The 23,392-nt window shown below is 43.0% G+C and overlaps 3 protein-coding genes across 4 annotated transcripts; 1 reads left to right on the top strand and 2 right to left on the bottom strand.

Annotated features, from left to right (window-relative positions):
* The first annotated feature begins 5 nt into the window (after positions 1 to 5).
* LOC139533872 (lamin tail domain-containing protein 1-like) lies at positions 6 to 7,054 on the top strand. Its single transcript, XM_071332324.1, has 5 exons — positions 6 to 4,435; positions 4,639 to 4,814; positions 4,943 to 5,074; positions 5,245 to 5,324; positions 5,594 to 7,054. The coding sequence occupies exons 1-5, from the start codon at positions 4,292 to 4,294 to the stop codon at positions 5,704 to 5,706; spliced, it is 645 nt and encodes a 214-aa protein (XP_071188425.1). The 5' UTR covers positions 6 to 4,291; the 3' UTR covers positions 5,707 to 7,054.
* LOC139533868 (tripartite motif-containing protein 16-like protein) lies at positions 6,534 to 10,926 on the bottom strand. Of its 2 annotated transcripts, none has more exons than XM_071332319.1 (7): positions 10,360 to 10,926; positions 9,666 to 9,761; positions 8,940 to 9,173; positions 8,542 to 8,701; positions 8,393 to 8,419; positions 8,204 to 8,266; positions 6,534 to 8,114 (listed from the first exon to the last, which is right to left on the bottom strand). In XM_071332319.1, the coding sequence occupies exons 1-7, from the start codon at positions 10,678 to 10,680 to the stop codon at positions 7,597 to 7,599; spliced, it is 1,419 nt and encodes a 472-aa protein (XP_071188420.1). In that variant the 5' UTR covers positions 10,681 to 10,926; the 3' UTR covers positions 6,534 to 7,596. The 2 variants fall into 2 exon arrangements, with proteins under 2 accessions (XP_071188420.1, XP_071188419.1); XM_071332318.1 differs by having other exon boundaries at positions 8,393 to 8,437; positions 10,360 to 10,922.
* A 1,149-nt stretch (positions 10,927 to 12,075) lies between these two features.
* On the bottom strand, positions 12,076 to 22,676 carry LOC139533859 (plakophilin-2-like). The gene is made up of 13 exons (XM_071332299.1): positions 22,170 to 22,676; positions 21,719 to 21,789; positions 19,587 to 20,239; positions 18,722 to 18,860; positions 18,264 to 18,471; positions 17,819 to 17,996; positions 14,897 to 15,014; positions 14,409 to 14,570; positions 13,917 to 14,093; positions 13,533 to 13,686; positions 13,116 to 13,308; positions 12,726 to 12,813; positions 12,076 to 12,622 (listed from the first exon to the last, which is right to left on the bottom strand). The coding sequence occupies exons 1-13, from the start codon at positions 22,357 to 22,359 to the stop codon at positions 12,566 to 12,568; spliced, it is 2,388 nt and encodes a 795-aa protein (XP_071188400.1). The 5' UTR covers positions 22,360 to 22,676; the 3' UTR covers positions 12,076 to 12,565.
* Positions 22,677 to 23,392: the final 716 nt, after the last annotated feature.

Here is a 23,392-nt window from a genome sequence, read left to right as displayed (position 1 = left end):
TTTCAAGCTGTCAGGCATTCCCTTGGCAGCAAGAGCCTCTCGGTGGATGCTGCAGTGTACCCAAGTGGCGTCAGGAGCAACTGCTTGCACGCGCATTACCACTCCACTATGTCTCCCTGTCATGGCTTTTGCGCCATCAGTACAGATACCAACACATCTTGACCACCAAAGTCCATTTAATGTCACATAGCTAGCTGTCCAGTACTTTAAAAATATCCTCTCCTTTTTTCCTGGTTTCCAGAAGAGGATGGCTTCCTTAATTGACCCCCCATAAACGTAACAGACATATACCAGGAGCTGTGCCAGGCCTGCCAGCTGTAATGCATAGAATTCACTGGCTTGAATGCAAAGCAGTAATTGTTTCAAAACATCTCCTGCCATGTCACTGATGCGTCGTGAAACAGTGTTGTTCGATGAAGGCATTGTCTGTATAGTTTCTTTGGCCTTTTCCCCCAGCATTGTCCCAGCCATATCCACGGCAGCAGGAAGAATTAAGTCCTCCACAATACTATGGGGCTTGCCTGTCCTAGCCACTCGGTAGCTCACCATATAAGATGCTTATAGCCCCTTGTTATTAATGGTATCTGTTGCGTTTAAACATGTCTTACTACTCGAAAATTGTCTTAATTCTCGCTCAAAAAACTCCTGACTTATTTTTCAAATTGACGTTTCTAAATGTCTGCGCAAGATTGATGGTTTCATCGAGTTGTGAGATAGTACTTTGGCACATATAACACACTATGGCTGAGGAAAGGCACTACTCCCAATATAAGTGAACTCCAAATCAATTAAGTTTTCATCATATTTGTCCCTCTTCGATGGTCCAACGTCCCTGTCTCTTGTTCGGTGCTTTCCCAGGTAAGGGGGCAGTAGCTCTTCAGCTGCATCAGATTCCCAACTGTCTGTGTCCATGCTAGCTGGGCTAACAACAAATGTAGAATTACTGATTCTAACATTGGATGTGCTCGTGGAAGCAGAACAACTTGTGTCGTCGACAGGTGCAGGTGTAGTAGTGTTGGTAGTAGCAGTACTACCAGTAGAGCTGGTATGTGTCTCTATGGATGCGGGCATACATTTTTTTTAACCATTTATCAATTTTCGAGCAAACAGAATGAGCAGCAGCTACGTTTGGCTACATACGGACCGTTAGTGGAATTCCCGCGAGAGAGTAACGGTTAATGTGATTGGATGTTACTTATTTGACTTGCCTACCTGTATTTGACATTGTGTTGTTATTTCGCTGAACACTAGATGGTTTAATTTTATTTTTGGCAGTGAAACAAGGCTACTCAGGCGAGAAAAAACCCCGACCAGTTGTAAAATATAAATGGACTGTTTGAAAATGTTAAGAATACATATATTTTTTTAAATATATGTTTTTATGTGAATCACAATTTTATTTGGCGTACCCCTGATGGCATTGTGCGTACCCCTGGGGGTACGTGTACCCCAGTTTGGGAATACCTGGTCTAGGGTATCCGGGAGGATGCTGTTGATGTGAGCCATGACCAGCCTTTCAAGCACTTCATGGCTACCGACGTGAGTGCTACGGGGCGGTAATCATTTAGGCAGGTTACCTTCGCTTCTTTGGCCGCAGGGACTATGGTGGTCTGCTTGAAACATGTAGGTATTACAGACTCAGTCAGGGAGAGGTTGAAAATGTCAGTGAAGACACTTGCCAGTTGGTCCACACATGCTTTGGGTACACGTCCTGGTAATCCAATCCAATCTTAATCCTGTATTGATGCTTTGCTTGTTTGATGGTTCGTCTGAGGGCATAGCGGGATTTCTTATAAGCGTCCGGATTAGTGTCCCACTTCTTGAAAGCGGCAGCTCTAGCCTTTAGCTTGATGCGGATGTTGCCTGTAATCCATGGCTTCTGGTTGGGGTATGTACGGTCACTGTGGGGACGACGTTGTCGATGCACTTATTGATGAAGCCGATGACTGAGGTGGTATACTCCTCAATGCCATTGGATGAATCCCAGAACATATTCCAGTCTGTGCTAGCAAAACAGTCCTGTAGCGTAGCATCCGCATCATCCAACCACTTCCGTATTGAGCGAGCCACTGGTATTTCCTGCTTTAGTTTTTTCTTGTAAACAGGAGGATAGAATTATGGTCAGATTTGCCAAATGGAGGGCGTGGTAGAGCTTTGTATGCATCTCTGTGTGTGGAGTAAAGGTGGTCTAGAGTTTTTTCCCTCTGGTTGCACATGTGACATGCTGGTAAAAATTTGGAAAAACTGATTTAAGTTTGCCTGCATTAAAGTCCCCGGCCACTAGGAGCGCTGCTTCTGGATGAGCATTTTATTGTTTGCTTATGGCCTTATAGAGTTGGTTGAGTGCGGTCTTAGTGCCAGCGTTGGTTTGTGGTGGTAAATAGACGGCTACGAATAATATAGATGAGAACTCTTGGTAGATAGTGTGGTCTACAGCTTATCCTAAGGTACTCTACCTCAGGCGAACAATACCTCGAGACTTCTTTAGCATTACACATTGCGCACCAGCTGTTACATCAGAGAATATTGCATCAATTGGATTCGCACTCTACTTATATGCCGTCCATGTAAACTGACCAGTTCTACACATGCTACCTCGATGCCGGATGTCGCATGTGCATGTGCTGGTGTCTCTTGTTGCTATAACTAGCTGTTACTCGCTATGCTTGCTGTTTTCTGATATCCCAGGGTTCTGTGTTTCTTCATTCAGGGGATTTGGTATAGCATATCGTGCTCACTACCTGTAGTTATTTGATCATCTTTATATGACGCTTCACTCTGGCAGTGAGCTACCCTGAAGGAGCAGAGCCCAATGCCAAGACAATGCATTGTACTTTTTTCTAATATATAATTAAATGGTTAAACGGACACATGGTGTTGCCTTTCTGAACTAGGCCTTACTGATACACATTAAATCAAGTTGACATACAGTATTTGAGAGAAGTGTTTGTCTTATCAAGGATTTGTTTTTACTGTAGCAGACCTATTTCAGTATATAGATGGAATATAATCTCTTCCACACAGGCAATGTGGAAGGTGTCCTGGGATACCCATGGGACTTCAGCATTGGTCCCCAGGTAGGAAAGACTGGCCACATAACATATAAAGATGTATGTGTATTTGTATGTGTGTACAAATGTAACGCCTGTCGTCGGAAAGGAGTGGACCAAAGCGCAGCGTGGTAAGTGTTCATGATTTTATTTATTATCAAAAAACACTCAAACAAAGTAACAAAACAAAAGCGAACAGTTCTGTCACGTAACAGAGACTAAACAGAAAATAACTACCCACAAAACACAGGTGGGAAAAAGGCTACCTAAGTATGATTCCCAATCAGAGACAAAGACAGCTGCCTCTGATTGGGAACCACACTCGGCCAAAAACAAAGAAATAGGAAACATAGAATGCCCACCCTAATCACACCCTGACCTAACCAAATAGAGAAATAAAACGTCTCTCTAAGGTCTGGGCGTGACAACAAAGTTTCAAGTTTTCCACCTGGTCCATCCCCAAAGACAGGCCCATGCGAAGAGAACTTTTACAGCTGCAGACATCTACTCCAGAAAACTGCATCAGGGAGTAGATAGCAGTATGTATTTTTACATTTGAATATAGGTATAGAGAAGTAGACTAAAACATTCAGGCAACAAGTCAAGTACTGTCATATTATAACAAACTATAGGTTTAGTTTCTATACATTGTTCTTCTGCTTTCAATACCTAAACCGAGTGTGTGTGAAAGACAGCCAGGCAACACAGGCATGAATACTCCAGGTATGACCCTTGAACACAATCAGTTTGGGAGTAGGAAAGTGTCAAGTCATGCCAAGGTGACTGTGGTGCTGGCCTACTGTGATGATGATGATTAAGATGGTGATGGTGATGGAGAGGATGAGGATGATGATGGAGATGATGATGGAAACGATAGTGATGTTGACTGCGGCGCTGTGCCATAGTGCCTCAGGCAGTGTGCGGATCACAGATGTCCAGCTGCAGGGTCTGTTAGTGAGGCTGGGGAACTCCTCCCAGAGAGAGCAGGACATCGGGGGGGTTCCGTCTCCAGCAGGACGTCCCATCGCAGAGTTCCGCTTCCCTCCCAGAACACTCCTCCAGCCAGCTAGCTCTGTTACGGCAGGCCTGTGATGAAAACACAGACATTAATCTTTCAGTGAACATTGGTATAGGTTGTCATAGTGTCATCTTTTGTTTACAAAAAAAGCCTCATTTAGTCAATCATTCTAGGAGGTGGTTTATGCTTTGACAGAGGTTTTGTGAAGTCGACTCATTTTTGAATGTGGTTTGTACTGTACTGTAAGGTTTGGTCTGAAGCCTCTGGAAGGAAGAAACCGAGGCCAGGGGACTTCCTTTGGGTTGGGTTGGAGCGCATCATGTTGGGACCAGAGTGCACCACAGTCCTATGCAAAGACAATGGCCAAGTGAGAACACTGAGGGGTGAAGGATGATTGAGTGACTGATAGTATATAATTGATCCAGGACTACATTATTTGCCCTTTATCACATAATTATTGTAAACAATAAATGTCCTGCAAGTCTCTCTATATGTTAGTACTTGTATGTTAGCATTGAATGTGCTGTATACATAACATATGATGATCTGCATACTCTGGTGGGTGGCTAGGCCATAGCATGGTACACACCTGCACGCTGTACTGGGATAAAGCCACACCAGGCCTGGGCTGAGCATCATGAAAACGTGGAGAGCTGCAGAGAGGACACTTTGTCCTGTGAAGAGGAAAGCATCCCTGCTACAGAGATCAACTGCCCTGACAACACACCCTTTCTTCTGATTAAAAGGTCATTTGTGTATTCAAATGAAACATTCAAGTCATGCTCTGTTGAGGTACCATTAGAATAAGAATTGATTGAAGCATCACATAAAGTGATACTATTTATTTAATGCTAGTGGTTTAATTTTCCTACAGGAAGAAGCATGTGTTTAGGGTGTGCCACAGTCCGTGGTCCCAGAACCCTTCATCCATAAACCATCCTTCCTGCTTCCCCTCTGCTAGACTTCCGGGCCCAGCCGCAGAGCAACCCTGCAAGGCCACACACCGGTACAGACCTCCATAGTTAAAGTCAGAACTCTTACTCCGTCATTGAATTTAATTCCTTTTTTTTCTGATTCCTTAATTGAATTTAGAACGCGTGACACATTGAACTTGAGAGATAAGTGTATCATAGTATGGTTCTCAAAGTCAAACTATGTGTGTACCATCACATGCAGCCGGAGTCCAGGCCAGAAGACCTGCCACCCTACGTTCCCAGCGGACTGGAGTGGGGGGAGGGCCTGTTCAATCAGCAGGGGTATGTAAATATTACACATGCAATTTTTTTTTTGCTGCTGACACTGAACAATGTAACCGGTAATTTTGTGGATAGAGAAACTATATGATTCAGTAGGGGACAATTCAAAGTCAGTGTTAGTAACATCCCACTGGGCACAGATATAAATTCAATGTTTATTTAACTGAAATGAAGTGGAAACAATGTTTATTTAACCAGTGTGTGCCGAGTGGGATGACCATTACTCAGAGTACAGTAAACATATGGTTTCTGTGTGTGTTGTGTGTCAGCCCTGTGTAGGAGGAATGATGTTCCTTGGCCCTCAGCCCCCCTGCGCCTCCCCCCTCCAGCAGTACCGCACTGCAGCTACACTCCACACCACAACAGGGTTATCACTGCTTAGATGCATGAAAGTCAAGAGGTAGCTACTGCTGCACAGGCACATGACTCTCCAAGGACTACAGACATGAGACTGAAACCACCTTGGGCAAGCAGCAGAAACAGAGCCCCACTCTAATCTTCATCTGTCCTCCTACAGTTTCATTAGATCTATTTTACAGAAGATCCGCTGTACTGTCAGCTTTGGCATCTATTGGTTGCCTGTTGGTTGCCTGTTTAAATACATTGTACATGGTTAAATGGTCACAAATGTCAACATTACTCAATTGGATAAACGGAAGAAATTTTTTTTTTATATATATATTTTTTTAAAGGTTGCAGGTTGCAAGTTGGGATGTATTTTATTTTCCTCCAGGTCAAAGAGGTGTAAGAAATTCAAATGTATTATTCTCAGTAAAAGGTCTTACTAAAACCTGTTCTTTATCGAAAAGCATTCCATGTAATTAAAAAAGAGAGTCAACTGACAAGGTCAAGGTGACCCCAAACAACCCCAAACATCTGCATTGCTTGCTGTTTGGGGTTTTAGGCTGGGTTTCTGTATAGCACTTTGTGACATCTGCTGATGTAAAAAGGGCTTTATAAACACATTTGATTAATTGATTGAACCAAACCAAGACAAAAACACAGGGGATGGAACAGGGTCGAGGGGAAGCACTACAACAGTGTAAGTGGATCTAGAGCTGTTCCCCACCACATCAATCATCCAAATTCCATCTCCTGGTTTTTCTCACGTAACAAAACAACAACTCCCCAATACTAACTCTAACCCCCCTCTCAGGAACTTAGTTTTGTTCTTTATTTTATCAAGTTAGAAATGATACTACAAACAAAAATGATTTATTTTATTTATTGTAATCTTTAAAACAATGGCCCCACCTCTCCCCGTTAGTAAAGCTGGAATCAAACATTGTAGATAAAGAGCGGCTTCGCAGCGGGACTCCTAAATGAAGGGTCAACTCCCTTCATCCAGGTCACGATCTTAAGCAAATCAACTTCCTCCAACTTTCCCAAGTGATTGGTCTTATATTTCCTTCCTATTTGTCACTGGGGCCGAGCTCCCTGCCATCCAGGATCTCTATACCAGGCGGTGTCAGAGGAATGCCCTAAACATTTTCAAAGACTCCAGCCACCCATGTCATAGACTGTTCTCTCTGCTACCACACAACAAGAGGTACAGGAGTGCCAAGTCTGGGACCAAAGGGCACCTGAACAGCTTCTACCCCGAAGCCATAAGACTGCTGAACAATTAATCAAATGGCTACCCGGACTATTTTCATTGACCCCCTTGTGCATAGCACACTGGCTCTCACTGGACTCTACCCACACACTCACACATACTACACTGACACTCCAACACACACACGCATATTGATGCCACACACTCACACAGACACACTTTCACACTCTTCGCATACACTGCTGCTACTCTGTTTATTATCTATCCTGATTGCCTAGTCACTTTTACCCTTCCCTACATATACATATTACCTCGTACCCCTGCATATTGAGGCAGTTTTTTTTATTTATTTTACCTTTATTTAACTAGGCAAGTCAGTTAAGAACAAATTCTTATTTTCAATGACGGCCTAGGAACAGTGGGTTAACTGCCTTGTTCAGGGGCAGAACGACAGATTTGTACCTTGTCAGCTCGGGGATTCGATCTTGCAACCTTTCGGTTACTAGTCCAACACTAACTACTAGGCTACAGGTACTCCTTGTATATAACCTCCTCATTTTATTGTCTTACTGTTTCCTTAATTTTTTTCCTACTTTTTAACTAGGTATTGTTGGGAAAGGGCTCGTAAGTAAGCACAGTAAAGCCTACACCTGTTGTATTCGGCGCATTTGAGAAATACAATTTGATTTGAAATACACTTGATTCTATGACGTTCAGTCAACACAGAGCCACAGATGATCCACAACCAGGACCAACCCAAAACCCAGCACAGAGGTCATCAGTGAATGTGGTCTGGACTCTGTGGAGGAGGGTCATTGTATCCGAGACGCTGTAGAAGGCCAGAGTCCCTGCCCTGCTGTCCAGATACACTCCTACTCTGGTGGAGCAGGGGACAGGGATATCAGTCCTATTCTTATTGTGCCAATAGGAACAACTCGAGTTGCGACACACCAAACTCCAGGACTGATCATTGGAACCAAAGCAACATTCCAATCCGCCTTTCCTGCTGATGCTTCTGTATGTGATGGCTACCTCACATTCCCCCCTCCTATCCACCTCACAGTAGTGGGTTCCAGACAGATCCTCTTTACACAACACCTGGTAGTGGTCTGTGAATCTGTCTGGATGGTCAGAATAAGACAGAGCCTTGTCACTCCATGACACTTCTCTATTGCACTCAGACAGACGCAGGTGTTGATATGCCGAGTTGGGATCCAACGTGAGATGGCAGTAGTCTAAGAAAGTGAAAAAATTTAATGAAGGTGAAATATGCATTCGTGATAAGGTCTGTGTGTGTGTGTGTGTGTGTGACGGTATTACTTACTCTCCAAGAACTCCACTCTGGTCTTGGGCTCATGATGAAAATGTACTTCAGCAGCAGCCATTACTATATAGAGTAGGGAGATACATTGAGTAATCCATGTTTAATTAAGAAGCATTCAATACAAATATATACGAAATTAAACCAAGATGAAATATTCACTCATTGTGTGTGTGTGTGTGTATTACTCACATTCTGGTCTTGGGCTGAGGACATAGACTTCGGAGACAGCCGTTACTATATTGTATATATGCAGACAAATGGATGTATTCATTTATAATCAACGCATTTAACAGAAAGTAAAAATATTTGGTTATCTTCACTATATCTGTAACACTTACCTTTTCCAGGTATCTGGACCATTTCCTCCTTCAATACATCCTCCAGTCGCTCCATCATTCCAGAGATGGAGCTCTTCACTTCCTCAAAGGAGAAGTGTTGGTTGGCAGTGATATAGGGTAAGAGCTCAGATCCAGGAGCCACACAAAGAGACTGGAATGTCTACAGCGAGCGAGAGAGAGAGAGGGAGGAAGAATAGACAATAAGAAAATATGCAGAATTCTGGAGCTCAGAGGTTATATGTTGTGTAGTAGTAAGGAATCCTGGGTCATGTTCGATGGGCACAAACAGGGAACATATTATGAAACAAAAATAAACATTCTTATTGAACAAGCTCAGGTAGTTTCGTGCCTAGCTCTGAACACCACCCTGCCACTGTGGATAGAAAGAGTGATGTCACCTTGAGGAAATTAATGTTATCCTCTGTTTGTGCGAGCTGCTCCAGCTCCTTGTCTCTCCTCTTCAGCTCAGCTATCTCCTGCTCCATTCGCACCAGGAGTCCTTCAGTCTGGCTTACTGACGCCCTCTGGTGGGTGCTGATCAGCTCCTTCACCTCCCAGCGCCTTCTCTCAATGGAGCGGATCAGCTCAGCAAAGACCAGCTCACAGTGCTCCACTGCTGCCTGTGCTGAAAGCTGTTACGAGAGAAGAAGAGAGAAGGGAGGGGGGCCATTTTAACCAGCACATTCACTCTGCACTCACCTAGACCCATAGATAGATAACTCCTCTTTGCATTGTGTCATTATAGCATCTGTGACAGCATGGCCAGCGCAATTGAGGCGGTCTCCATTTTGACATAGTACATTTTCTTCCTCATAATTGGCTGATCCCTCCTGATGACCCGGTTGGACATGACTCCAACAAGGTCACCAGGAGGGATCAGCCAATGAAGTTTGAAGTCCCACCCAGATGACTAAATTAAAATGGTAGAAGCCCTCTACATGCTAATATGGCCTTTTGGCCACTAGAGGCCTCTATCATTCTCTATGCCTAGACCCCAGACAACCGATCTGTTCCCTATAGTGTGTCCCAGTGCTATTAGGCTCCTCCCTGGTTTTAGTTTAGAAATAGTACTCAACCTTTTGCAAAATAAATGTACATACTCTAAATGGTTAATAAATACTCACTGAAAGGGACATCAACGCCTGTCTTATGTCCTGCATCTCCTTCTCTCTCACACAGATTGTCAGCCCGACATGCTGCCGTTTCTCCCTCAGCTGCCCCTGTAGAGAATAACATTTTCAAATGACTACCAAAATGACAACAGTTTTCATAATCGACCAAGTTATGTTTTTGAGTGGGGAAATAGTTATTGAACTACACTTGTCATATGGCAAAAACATGATTATGCTAAACAAATCAGTTAGACTAAATTAAATGATAAATGAGTGCCTTCAAGACAAAAAGGTTACAATAGTTCAGAGTTCATGCCTCTGCAGTGTATGTAAATGAGTGACCTTTGACTTTTGAGGATTCGGTCTGGATGTTCTGGCCCATCCTGCTGTTTACTGTAATCTACTCCATCCTTTGTTTGTTTTAAAGTGTTTTTGTTGTGACAGCCTATTTTGTCTAACAGAGTTGGTTTTTGACTCTATCATCAGTCAATTTGGAAGCAGAATAGAGAATTTACAAATAAGAACCTAATTGTGGATTATGTGATACTGAACCCAGAGTGTGTGTCACTGGAACAGCTCAACTTTGGAGTTTGCTGGAATTTCCTGCTCTTCCAGTTTCTGGCAAAACAGTCAGCAATAATGAAGCTGATCTCTAAATATAATACATTATAGATGGCAGTATAATGTTCCAGATCCTTAGGCCTACCTGTTTCTCCTTCCTCTCTGCTGCTGCGGCTGAGTCATCACGATCATACTTCACATCTTCAGGTCCAAAGAAACAAGAAGCAGAGGGAACCGTTTTGAAATCTGTCTTCAATTTCTCTACCAACTCAGCCAGCAGAATGTTTCTGTTCAGAGCAGGTCTTGGGGTGAAGGTTTGTCGGCACTGGGGGCAGCTGTGAATTCCCTTTTGGTCATCAAGACTCCAATATCCCTTGATACAGCCTTTACAGTAGCTGTGTCCACAGGGAATAGTCACTGGATCCTTCAGTAGATCCAGGCAGATCGAACAACTGATCGAGTCCATGGCCTCGACTATCCTGGTGCACACACCAACCAACTGAGCAAAACAGTATCAGAGTCCCAAGTGGTGAATGCCGAGGAGTCGAAGAGAAGGGCTATCACATGCGCTGCTGTTACGTGAGAAGTGTTTACACTTCCTGTTTGGGTTGGGTCGTGGGTAATCTCGGAAATCCCAGACGTGTCCGCTATGCCGGAACATTGAGGGGTTCGATTCATCCCGTCCGGGCGCCCGTGTAGGCGTGTTTCGTTTCGGCTGAAAGTTTATTGCATTCGATTTGGAACCGGGCTGCCTCCCGGGCGTGAACCAGGTGCCCCGTTTAAAGGCCAGGGCGAAATCGGCTCAAAACAAAATTGACGTAGGCCTAATTAAGCACGTATAGTAGCTAATAACTACGATTCTGTGTTTACTCATGAAAAATAGATTGTTTTTGATAAATGTGCATGTCATTCCAATGAAAACTAGTTAGAAAATTCTAACATTTTATGGATACATTTTTTTATGTTTGTGGACGATGCCTTGTTGACAAAATGACCGAGTGGTGCAGATTACTATTCAATTCGAGAAGGGAGCGCCTCCCTCCCCGTTTTCGCCCAATGACGTGACGCGGTTCAGCATAATCGAATCTGCCCATTGGTAACATTGTGGCAGGCAACCCGTATGTATAGAGTAGTTCGTGAGTGTCTTTGCCGTTGTCATGTATGTATAGCGCGAGGCCCTGATTTGTCCCTTACATCCATCCACTCAATGACAATCATGGAAAACATGATAAGTAGTCTGGCTAAGAGCCAAAAATAGAAATGAGAAGTCCTCTTTAGGCCTAAATGGATCTGACGTTTGCCGGGGATGACATACAAGCGCAGCCGATCAACGTTCCAGCTAGCCATAGAGATGCAGTTGAAAGGTGGACGGGTGTATAAAGTGCTGCGTCTTTGCTGTCAAGACTACCACCACAAAATAATCATTCAACCTTAATGATTAAACCATAATTGTTTTTTCTTTTAAGCAAAGTAGTAAAACATTGTAGTAACAAAACGATTCAACACCTACCAACCCATGCAGTTCCCAAGTAATCGAGAGTGCATTGTGTAGGCTAACAAATATGTATATACAAATATTTACTCTAAAACTGGAGCACATCTATCAACTTCAGATTTCTAAAATATTTTGTGGCTTTTAGGCATTTTTTTCAGCACTCTGCAACCCTCTAGTTTATAGTGATTATTTGCATTACAAACGGAGATATCAAACCAGGGGTTCTTTCAGCAGGACGCAACATTGTTACATTCAGATAGAAATCTGCTATGTAGAACAAACTTGACCTGTGACATGTAGAATAAGAAACCATGTCTATCTGCGACGTTCGTGGTACTGTTTTTGATTGACCCCCCAAAATGTGAATCCATGATTGTGGACCTTTTTAATAGACCTACAGGTAGTAATTTAATATTGTTTACAACCCCAACTATGTTAACATCAAAACTATATTTTACAACTTCAGTTATGACATTCATTAGACTAACATACTTCATAATGTTAACCTTATCTTGTCTTCCACTTTATGCTGATTCATTTTCTTCCTCAAAATCCTTCCTTCAAATGGAATTCAAGTCATTGCTGATCCTCCATCAGTTTTGTTTTTAATCATTTTTTTTTTTTTTTTTTTCCATTGTAGAGAACTTGGTCTGCTACCAAGAGCTTGCAGCAATTGTTGTTACTGGAACAGACACACACACACGTAAATGTAACACCTCACACAGTGGAGAAGTCGACACACAAAACAAGTATTTTATAAAGCAGTGGATTGAGTCATCCAAGTCCACACAGAAGAGAAACTACACTATTGCCTCAATCAGCACAATGCTTTGTGATCGACCGCTTAGTCCCGTATTTAATGTACAGCCTTTGATGTCCTGCTGTTGACGAAGTCTGCTTTCCTATATCCAGCCTACCAAATGATGAGAGGAAAAGCAACACAGATTAATTAAAAACTATTGTCACCACACCAAATGTTTCTTATCCTTTGAGGTTATACTGTGTAGGGGCCTTACCTTCCTATAGGCCCTGTGGAGCTCTGAGTGGCTCCACATACTGTGTAGTAGGATGCAGGCTGCCTGGCCAGCCCTGGTGGGACCAAACCTAAAGGGACACAAGGTTACTGTCATTGGACATAAAAGGAACAGTATAAAGCAAGGGAAGAGGTTAAACAGATTCAAATAAATTCCCTCCAATCCAACTCACAATGTTCAGGAATAATACAGTGCATTTTAAGGCCATCTACAGTCTTTGCATAGCATCAACCAACAGTGCCACATCGACTGTGCAGTTGGGCATCAGATTGCTACGTGCAGTATATCATGATGTGGTTAGTTGACATGTTAAATCCAGGCAATGTAGTCAGCCTGGAACGCAGCCATGGTCTTCAGAAGCTACCCACTGACCCGTTGTCCTTTGCGCTGATGTTGATGATCTTGGGCAGCGCCCCGTGGTTGACGATGGCCCTGACGTGCTGCGTTTCATCCTGGCTCAGGTTGATGAGGATGTGGCACAGGGACACAGTCACCTCTGTAGGCAGGTCTGTGCTCGTGTCCGAGTTGGGTAACATGACCACCAGCTGTGGCAACACCTGTTTGACTACATTTACATTTAAGTCATTTAGCAGACGCTCTTATCCAGAGCGACTTACAAATTGACTACAGAGAGAATGGAACGCTTTGTGAGAGATTGTTTGATTTTCTACAGTGGCAGGTTTTTATGCTTCTGTGCATTTACATACACTTACAAGTCCAAAGGAAAATACTTTGTGGGACTTATGTAGGACTAAAACATTGCGGTTGATGAGTCAATTCACAGCTCACCAATGTGAGCGTGAAGCTCTCTGTAGCGTGAGATGTTACATAGCAGGGACACAGCAGTCTTCTTCACATCCATCCCTCCTTCCTGGAGCATCTTCATGGCCTGGAGTAAACCATTCTCCCGCTGTACTATGGTGTGGGCGATGGCCTGGGATACCTGCCCATACAGAGCCATGAGCCCAACATCACCAACTGACAGTCAATATAGTAATGCATAATATAGTAGTCACATCAATGTAATACTTACTATACAGTCAAGTCATGACAACATAATAGATGGCTGTATTGTAGTTATTGATTTGCCCATGGGTTTGATTGGAATTCCACACTCCCAGAACAGTACATAGCCCATAGAAATAAGATCATAGATCTGTGATATAGCCTTACCAGGCCGTTCCCAGCTGTGATGTTCTGCAGGGCTCCGATGGCAGTCTCCTGGGTGTAGGGACGGATGCTGCGGGCCATGATTGACAGGTACATGCGCACTGTGATGGCGCTCCACAGCCACTCTATTCCACATGGACTACCCTTCTCCTCCAGCAGAGGGCGCTTTGGTTCAAGACGCTATAGGACCAAAACAACCAGAAAACAGGAGGCCCTTTAATTCAAAGTTAACTCCCAGATACCAGGTTTCACATTAATTTTCAATTAATGTGTATAAGGCTTTTAACAATTACATTTGTCAAAGAAAACCGGGCTTAAAGAGTTAGTTCAAAATGTATGCTTTACCACTTACCAAGGCGGCTTATCCATAACATAGGCATTGCCAATTTACTTTAGTGGTAATAACTTATTTATAACCAGATATAAACAGTGCATGTCAAGTACAAAAGGGCAACAACGATGATAACAAACACAACAGAGGTGATGGGAGCCCACCTGGATGATTTTGGCACTGCGAGAACCGAAACAGCCGGGGGTCTTGGTCTTTGGATTCAGGTTGAGTCGAGACTCATGGAGCTCGCTGGAGTACTTCTGTGGAAGTTCCACCTCCATCTGGTAGGAGAGGTTATGTAGGATGCACACACAGTTCTCTGTGGACTGTGAAGGAGAGAAGTGGTTCTGTTCAGGGGACTATGATTTTAATATCAAACATTCTGCAATGTCTTTTGTAAAAAATATATAAAAATTGGAGAACAGAGCTGGTTCATGATGTTTTCTCAATATTTAACACTAAAGGCGTGATTAATAAGTTGTTCGAGAGACATAAATTGATCAAATATAGACAAAAACAGTCTTATTTCATTTCCCTGTGTCAATATTTATTCCACCTACAAATGTTTAGTAATGCTTGTACGAAATAAAAACAAGTGAACATTTTGCACAAAAGTTTAGTAAATGTTACTTTAGTCATTCACATGCAGTACCTTGTCATCGGGCTTGTAGTCAGCTATGGTCCCGCGGATGTAGTATACCAGTGAGTCAATAAGGTTCTCACACTGCCGCATGGCTTTTCTCCCTTCTGGACCAGCCGAGCTTATGTTTCTGACAACAACAATGACAGGTTGTCATTATCGCCACTAGGCAGCAACAGCAAAAGCATTCTTTACATTCTAGACATTGGCCAGACTGGCTAAATATCTATCCTAGCTGTTTGCCGGATGAGCCAAATGTTTGTAGCAGAGATATTTGGTGTACTTTTAAAAAAAAAAGGTTTTCTGTTATCTGCAGATAAAGCCATTACAATAGGTCATTGTAATAACATGTCTCTGTGTTGAGAGATAGCAACGTGTTTCAACCACAAAGGAAAACGTAAGCAAATGAGCAACATGAGTTAATCTTTCACTTTAATTTCAACCACTTGTCAATGAGTCAACTGTTCCACTTCCTTTTAGATGAAGTCAAGCAAAAACACATGACAGTTGCCTCAATACACGTGACCAAATGGTAATTATTTATTCCTAAAAATTCTGCAGCCTTTTTGTTAACGTCAAGCCAAATACAGTAACATTAGTGATGACCCAAGGTTATGGCTGTGAGTTGGAGTGTTATGTGTTTTCGTTTTAAAATCAGGCCAAAGACTGAGGAATTCCTCAGAGTTACACAAGTCAATGGTTGCCAGGGCTTGATAGCACCAGCCAATATGGATTCAGAGGTTTCAATTCTACTAGAGCCACTAAGAGGGAGAGGGCTCCATTAATAATTTAGTCCCTGACTGTTTTCAGTTGTATCGGTTGCTAGGCAAAAGCAAAACACTCCTTGTTATACCATGTTGTGTTTGTCATGTGGTATATCTGTGCCAAACCAATGGCTGTCGGTTCAACAGGAACACAAGGTATGCAGGATATTGTTTCCAGCGCATTGCTGTTCCATCGAGGTGATGCTGCCTAGGCAGAAGTCATCATGCCTGTTTTGCCAGGTAGAAAGGAGTAACAGGATGACGATGGCCTTTGAGGAACCTCACAGTTCTCACTCATGGCGAGGAGGCTGTCAGAGATAAATATAATATGCTTGACAAAGCCCTGTGAGATGTAACACTGTGGTGAGAGATGATTGCACATGAACCGACTGGGTCACCGTATAATAATCAGCGCCTTCAGAAAGTATTCACACCCCTTCACTCTTTCCACATTTTGTTGCGTTACAGACTAAATTTAAAATTAATTCAATTGAGATTGTCACTGATCTACACACAATACCCCGTAATGTTAAAGTGGACTTATGTTTTTAGCAGTGTTTACAAAGGAATTCAAATGAAAAGCTGAAATGCCTTGTGTCAATAAGTATTCAACCCTTTTAGAGTACAAATGTGCTTAAGTCACATAATAAAGTAGCATCGACTCACTGTGTGCAATAATATTGATTAACATGATTTTTGAAATGACTACACCTTCTCTGTACCCCACACATGCAATTATCTGTATGGTCTTGCAGTTGAACAGAGAATTTTAAAGATTGAACAAAAAAGACCAGGAAGGTTGTTTTTTGTTGCCAATGCCTCACGAAGAGGCGAAGAGGTAGATGGGTAAAAAAAAACATTGAATATCACTTTGAGCATGTTGAAGTTATTAATTATACTTTGGATGGTGTGTCAATACACCCAGTCACTACAAAGATACAGTCACCATTCCTAACTCAGTTCCCAGAGAGGAAGGAAACCGCTCAGGGCACTAAAGTAAAACTGCAAAAAATGTGGCAAAGAAATTCACTTTTTGTCCTGAATACAAAGCAAATCAAACTCTCCGAGTACCTCTCTTCATATTTTCAAGCATGGTGGTGGCAGCATCATCTTATGGGTATGCTTGTCATTTGTAAGGACTAGGGAATTTTTTTGTGTGGATATAGATACTGTTATACCTGTTTCTTCCAGCATCTTCACAAGGTCCTTTGCTGTTGTTCTGGGATTGATTTGCACTTTTCGCACCAAAGAATGTGTCTCCTTCCTGAGCGGTATGACAGCTGCGTGGTCCCATGGTGTTTATACTTGTGTACTATTGTTTGTACAGATGAACGTGGTACCTTCAGGCGTTTGGAAATCGCACCCAAGGATGAACCTGACTTGTGGGGGTCTATAATTTTTTTTCTGAGGTCTTGGCTGATTTCTTTAGATTTTCCACATGATGTCAAGCAAAGAGGCACTGAGTTTGAAGGTAGGCCTTGAAATACATCCACAGATACACCTCCAATTGACTCAAATTATGTCAATTAGCCTATCAGAAGCTTCTAAAGCCATGACATCATTTTCTGGAATTTTCCAAGCTGTTTAAAGGCACAGTCAACTTAGTGTATGCAAACTTCTGACCCACTGGAATTGTGATACAGTGAATTAAGTGAAATAATCTGTCTGTAAACAATTGTTGGAAAAAATACTTGTGTCATGCACAAAGTAGATGTCCTAACCGACTTGCCAAAACTATAGTTTGTTAACAAGAAATTTGTGGAGTGATTGAAAAACGAGTTTTAATAACTCCAACCTAAGTGAATGTAAACTTCCGACTTCAAATCTATTAGTGTTTTATAGTGTAATATTATATATTTTTTATCTTCCACATAAAAAAATTAAAGACGTCCATTTTAATCCCACTTTGTAACACAACATAAAGTGGAAAAAGTCAAGGAGTGTGAATACCTTCTGAAGGCACTGTACACCATTTAGCATCAATCAATAAATTATTTCATGATCATTCCAAACATAACTACTATACCGCTTTCTGCATCCCACTGCCTAGTGTCTATCCCAGGCTGCCCTAAGATGGATCCCTAGAAATACTTGACCACAGATACTACATAGGTCAGTGCCAAACACACAAATGGCCAATAAACGCCTTTGTCCAGACCAGACGACCTACCGGAGGCAGCCAGTGGCGTTGTAAAAGGTGTCTGGGTCAGCCAGCATGCCATCTTTGGGGTTCTCCCCCTCAAACAGGCCTGAGCAGGGCACCAGCACAGACGTGGTCAGGATCTCCAGGGCCTCTTTGGAGAGATGCTCCTTCAGCAGGTCATGGGAGGATAGGTTCCACAACAGCCCTGTGGAACATGTTTCATTCTTAGGTTACTACTGTGTCATTACCATTTTACCATGTAAGTTCATGTAAATCACATATTCACAAAGCATCTCAGAATAGGAGTGCTGATCTAGGATCAGCCCCCCCTCATTCATTATGATTTAAAAGGATAAACTGATCCTAGATCAGCTCTCCTGCTCTGAGGCACTTTGTGAATACGCGCCCTGGTCATTAATAAAGTGCTACGACGATTTCCTTCAGATCTACACGAGCAGGTGCTCAAACTAACCAGTGAGCTGCCGCCGGGTCTCTATGTCGCGACTTCTCCTGAGCAGACGCAGTGTAGGGGCCACGCCCTCGTTGTCCTTCACCTCCATCTTGTTCTCGCTGCTCTCGAAGACGACGTTTCGGAGCGCCCCCGCCGCTATGCGCTCCAGCTCCTCGCTGTCGCTCTGCAGCAGTTTGATCAGCCTGGGTATACCGTGGAGGTAGAACACCTGGGGACAGACAGGCAGAGATCTTCATCTACCCTTGTTCCTATGAAGAGTGAGCTCAACTTGAATTTTCATGCGAATCGCCCACAATCTCAATATAAATTGAAGGGAAAATACCCCTACCAATCCAATTATTTGAAAATGGCACATACTGTATTGTCAACATCAGCTGTATTGTAGGCCTACAGCCTGGAAGCCTTTAACCTTAATTGACCGGCCAAGTCAACAGTAGTAGAGATGGGCCCCAGCTCACCATCTTCTTAGCGTCAGCGCTGTTGAAACATTGGTTTTGAATAAAGCTGGCAGCAGTGATCTGCATCTCCTCATTCTCTTGGCCCAGCAGGTTCACTGCCCTCTCCAATGTCAGCTCAGGCACCTTGCTCTCTGGCTTCCTGTGTATGGGAGAGAGCATTGAAGAGGAAATTCCTGTCATTGACAAACACACACACACTCACTCACTTTATCAATCCCAAATTCTGATTAATCCAATTTCTCATCCTCACAACACTTTCCATTATATTCATTATATACACCTATTACAAAATCTGGGTAAATCATTGACCTGAAACGACAGATAAGCAACTGAACCACCAATAATTCTCTGGAAGACTCTTTTACAATAGCTTTAGTGCCAGCCTAGATAAGCCACCGAAATCTGGAACCAGCTTCTACCCCTAAGTCATAAAACTGCTAAATAGCTAGTTACAGTTAACCAAATAGCTACCTAGACTGCATTGAACCTTTTTGCTGCTGTTGATAATCTATCCTGTTTATTATCTATCCTAGTCACTTTATTCCTAGTTATACAGTATGTACATATCTACTTCAATTACCTTGTACCCTTGCAAATCAATTCGGTACTGGTACCTTGAGTATATAGCCAAGTTATCCTTACTCATTGTGCATTTATTATTACTTGTTATTACTTTTCTATTATTTCTCTATTTTCTCTCTCTCTGCATTGTTGGGAAGGGCCTGTAAGTAAGCATTTCACTGTTAGTCTACACCTGTTGTTTACGAAGCATGTGACATAACATTTGATTTGAGATGTTGAGAACTAAATTAATTGCCAGATCTAATCAACTTCAGGTTTGTATAGAACACATAAGCCGTCTTACACCGCGGTGACTTCATTCACGTCTGTCTGCTGGATCTCTGGCTCCGCCGCCGCCCTCATCTGGCCCATGTCCACCTCCATGCTGACCAGTGAGGCTGGGTACGAGGGAGGCCATTTGGCTCCCACATGCCCCTGGCTCTCCTTCCCCACCTGGCCCAGCCAGGCCAGGCCCTCTGTTCTCTGGGTAGCATTGAATGACCCGTAGCCTGTTTGTCTCCTCGCCCCCTTTTGAACCTCCATCAGGTAGGGGCTGTTGTTGGTGCGAATCGCAGGGCTGCTGCACAGGAATGAGTGGTCTGCAGAGAGGGGCTGAGGACCTCGAGTCTGTCTGAGGGACTGGCTCCAGTGGTAGTTGCCGCCGTTAGCTATGGCGTGTGTCCTTGTGCTACGGGCCATTTCTGAATGGGCATAACGCCGCATCAAGTCTGTCCCATAAGACCGCTCCTCTGAAGTTCCCATCATGGGCGGCTGGCTAGGGCCGGGGAGGGTGTAGGTTCCGAAACGGAGTGTCCCATAGGCCAGACGGGAGCGAGGTAACTCAGGGCTGGTGACTGGGGTCAAATCCACCCTCTTAGACGGACTTCTTCTATTCTCCTTCAAAGACGACAGGCTGCTGAAGTCCCTGCCTCCGATCTGACCCAAAGATGAGTGTGTCTACATGGAAAGGTGAAAAGCAGTGGTTGCCACGTTTCAGAAGGCTTACAACTGAATCAACCATAGACATTTCTGGTAATAATGCTAAAACATCTGTAAAGCAGTTGCATATAATTGGACACAGTCGTGATGACTCAAAGCAACACAAAAGGTTTAGGGAAAAAGATCATACAAAATGCTCTCTCTGATGTCTGAATAACCACTGTTCTGTTTGTATTGTTGTATCATCCTGTATTGTGTGTTTTAAAGCCACAACTTACAAGGAACCCAAACCGGCTGCGCGCGTGCGCCATCGTGCATACATTTATTTTGTCCCCCCACACCAAACGCGATCACGACACGCAGGTTAAAATATCAAAACAAACTCTGAACCAATTACATTAATTTGGGGACAGGTCAAAAAGCATTAAACATTTATGGCAATTTAGCTAGCTAGCTAATTTGTCCTATTTAGCTAGCTTGCTGTTGCTAGCTAATTTGTCCTGGGATATAAACATTGAGTTGTTATTTTACCTGAAATGCACAAGGTCCTCTACTCCGACAATTAATTCACACATAAAACGGTCAACCGAATCGTTTCTAGTCATCCCTCCTCCTTCTAGGCTTTTTCTTCTCTTGACTTTATATTACGATTGGCAACTTTCATAAATTAGGTGAATTACCGCCACTGGCCTCATATAACCAATGAGGAGATGGCACGTGGGTACCTGCTTCTATAAACCAATGAGGAGATGGGAGAGGCAGGACTTGCAGCGCGATCTGCGTCAGAAATAGAACTGACTTCTATTTTAGCTCTTGGCAACGCAGACGCTCGTTGGTGCGCGCGAGCAGTGTGGTGTAATAATTGAATAATATAGATTTCTAAATGTATTTTGCAACGCGAGTGGTGTAGTCAGCCTGTAATGTTTCCTTTAGGAATCATGAAGATATTATTCAATAAAACTGCAGTTCAATTCAAATTGTCTATGTGAGATGATAGAATTTCAGCGTTTGGTAGAACAGACAAAGGGGCGATAAATATGTCAAGTGTGCCAGTAGGAAAGGCTTTATCTGTCACATTTTTGAGATATGGGTATCTAACACTCTCTGCCCTATGGGCTTGGGGCTTACAATAGCTGCACATCCCTGAGACTATCCAATTTGTTTTTATTCAAACCATATGGGCAGTACATTCAAAACCAATGCAGCCTACAGTTTATTTTAGGGGCAAATAGATACCATCTCATTTTCCTGCTGTTTCTTGTGAAGTTTATCACCTCAGTGACACACTAAATATGGAATTCAAGTGTTTTTACATTTTTTACTTCACATATCCTCCAGACACATTGCACTTGACTGCCATGCAGGGTGAAGTCCCTTGCTCCGGATTTGAATCACGTAGCTGTTATTTCTAACATTCAGGCTCTCTGGTTAACTTTAGGGAGGCTAAAGCACCTGTGACTGTGGATAGTGGGTTGTGTATTATTGGACAGGCCTTACCTTCATGTTATTCAAGGTTCCATCTCTGGAACCGGTGATAATTGATGGCTTTCTGGATAGATGAAGACTACCTGAAAGATACACCACATGTGTTCTGAAGGATCATGCCATCGCACCAATTCCCTAATTACCATCTGGACACACGCCCTCTCCTATTGGAAAGGTAAATGGAGAGGACCACAAATACAGTAGGCTAGAGGAGATTGCAAGCATGTTAGAAAACGATTATATTCAAACATCATGACAAGTACAATGTCACTAAGAATTTGACACAAATGACTAGGCCTGCATGTCCATTCGGTTGCATCTGGTTTCGACCCGTCCTGTATTTCCTGGTAGACTATGTCTAAACAGCCCCCCCTTGTCGACAAATTCCCTTGCCGATTTCAATAGGCTAATCTTACAGACCTCGTTTTATTCGTGCAGACTCAATGAAAAACTACTATTTTACCATTGGACGTTGTCTTTTTACCCTTACGAGCAAGTGTGAGCTGCACTTGTTGCTGAACACGAAAACCCCGGTCGGTTGAATGAGTCTTTGTATTATCCTCCGGTGGTAATGCCAAACTCGTGTCATCTGCGTCAAGTGTGAATGAGTCTAGCGCAGGTAAAACTGACTTCATAAATGGCGGCGCTTCCATGATTCCGTAGCTCTCCAAAAGTGTAATTCCATAAAATAGCCCGCAGATTCATAAAAAGTGTCACTATCGTCCTTTCCCGATCCGTTCCTACACAGTGACTCGGTGTTCCCGAACAGTGAAGTATTTCGGGTGAGTCCGTTCTGGTGCAAGCGGGACAGTTGAGTTCATTGCCACTGGGGTGTGGTCTGTATAGTCGACACCTGTAATATCATTTTACAAATAAGGAAGCGAGGACACGCTGGGAAGAATGCCAAAATATTATCGTTGATAGGCTACAAGGCCAATTCTCTGGCAAATAGCAACCCTTCTAGATCCGGGATGGGCAACTGGCGCCCTCCAGATTATAGGCCCGCGGATATGTCTCCCCCAACCACATTTTTTTTTAAAGGAACTGTCAGGGTCTCAATTTACTGTTGATAGTTGGACTAGTAGAATACACAAGGTGCTATTTCGAAATTTGGTTGTGCATCAGCAGTTTTTCTCTTATGTCAGTTACTGACTGTCACTCAGTTAGTTCATGTCAGGAAAACTTTTTTAGATTGGTTAGTTAGTCTAGCGCCCAGCTATCTAATCATGGTCGAATTATGACAGGCCCCCATTGATCATCAGATATCATATAAAAACTTCAAACATGTCTCCACCCTATGGCAAAATGTAAAAACATTGCAGGAAATTGTCTGTAAAACTGTAAATGTTTCTCTCTGCCCAACCTGGTCTCAGAGCATTTTGTATTATTATGTATGTAAATTCGAGACGTTCCATTTATTATGATATGTTATGTTTAGTATGGTATGTATTAACTTGTGGATGTCCATCATCCATTTTGTATATGTTACGAATGACAATTCGTATGAAACTAATTTGCTAAACTTATGGTATGTTACGCATTCCTGGCTGATGCTAACTAGGTGGATCACACTAGCGAGGCTAGGGGTTAGCGGAAGGGTTAGCTAACATGCAAAGTAGTTGAAAAGTTGCTAAAGTTATACGCCCACCCATCCACCCCGACCAACCACCCTCCTTTTGTTCTTGT

The sequence above is a fragment of the Salvelinus alpinus genome, chromosome 11 (assembly GCF_045679555.1).
Source record: "Salvelinus alpinus chromosome 11, SLU_Salpinus.1, whole genome shotgun sequence".
Lineage (NCBI taxonomy): Eukaryota > Metazoa > Chordata > Actinopteri > Salmoniformes > Salmonidae > Salvelinus > Salvelinus alpinus.
Note: the sequence above shows the minus strand (reverse complement) of the source record. Positions and strands in the feature narration are given on the sequence as shown.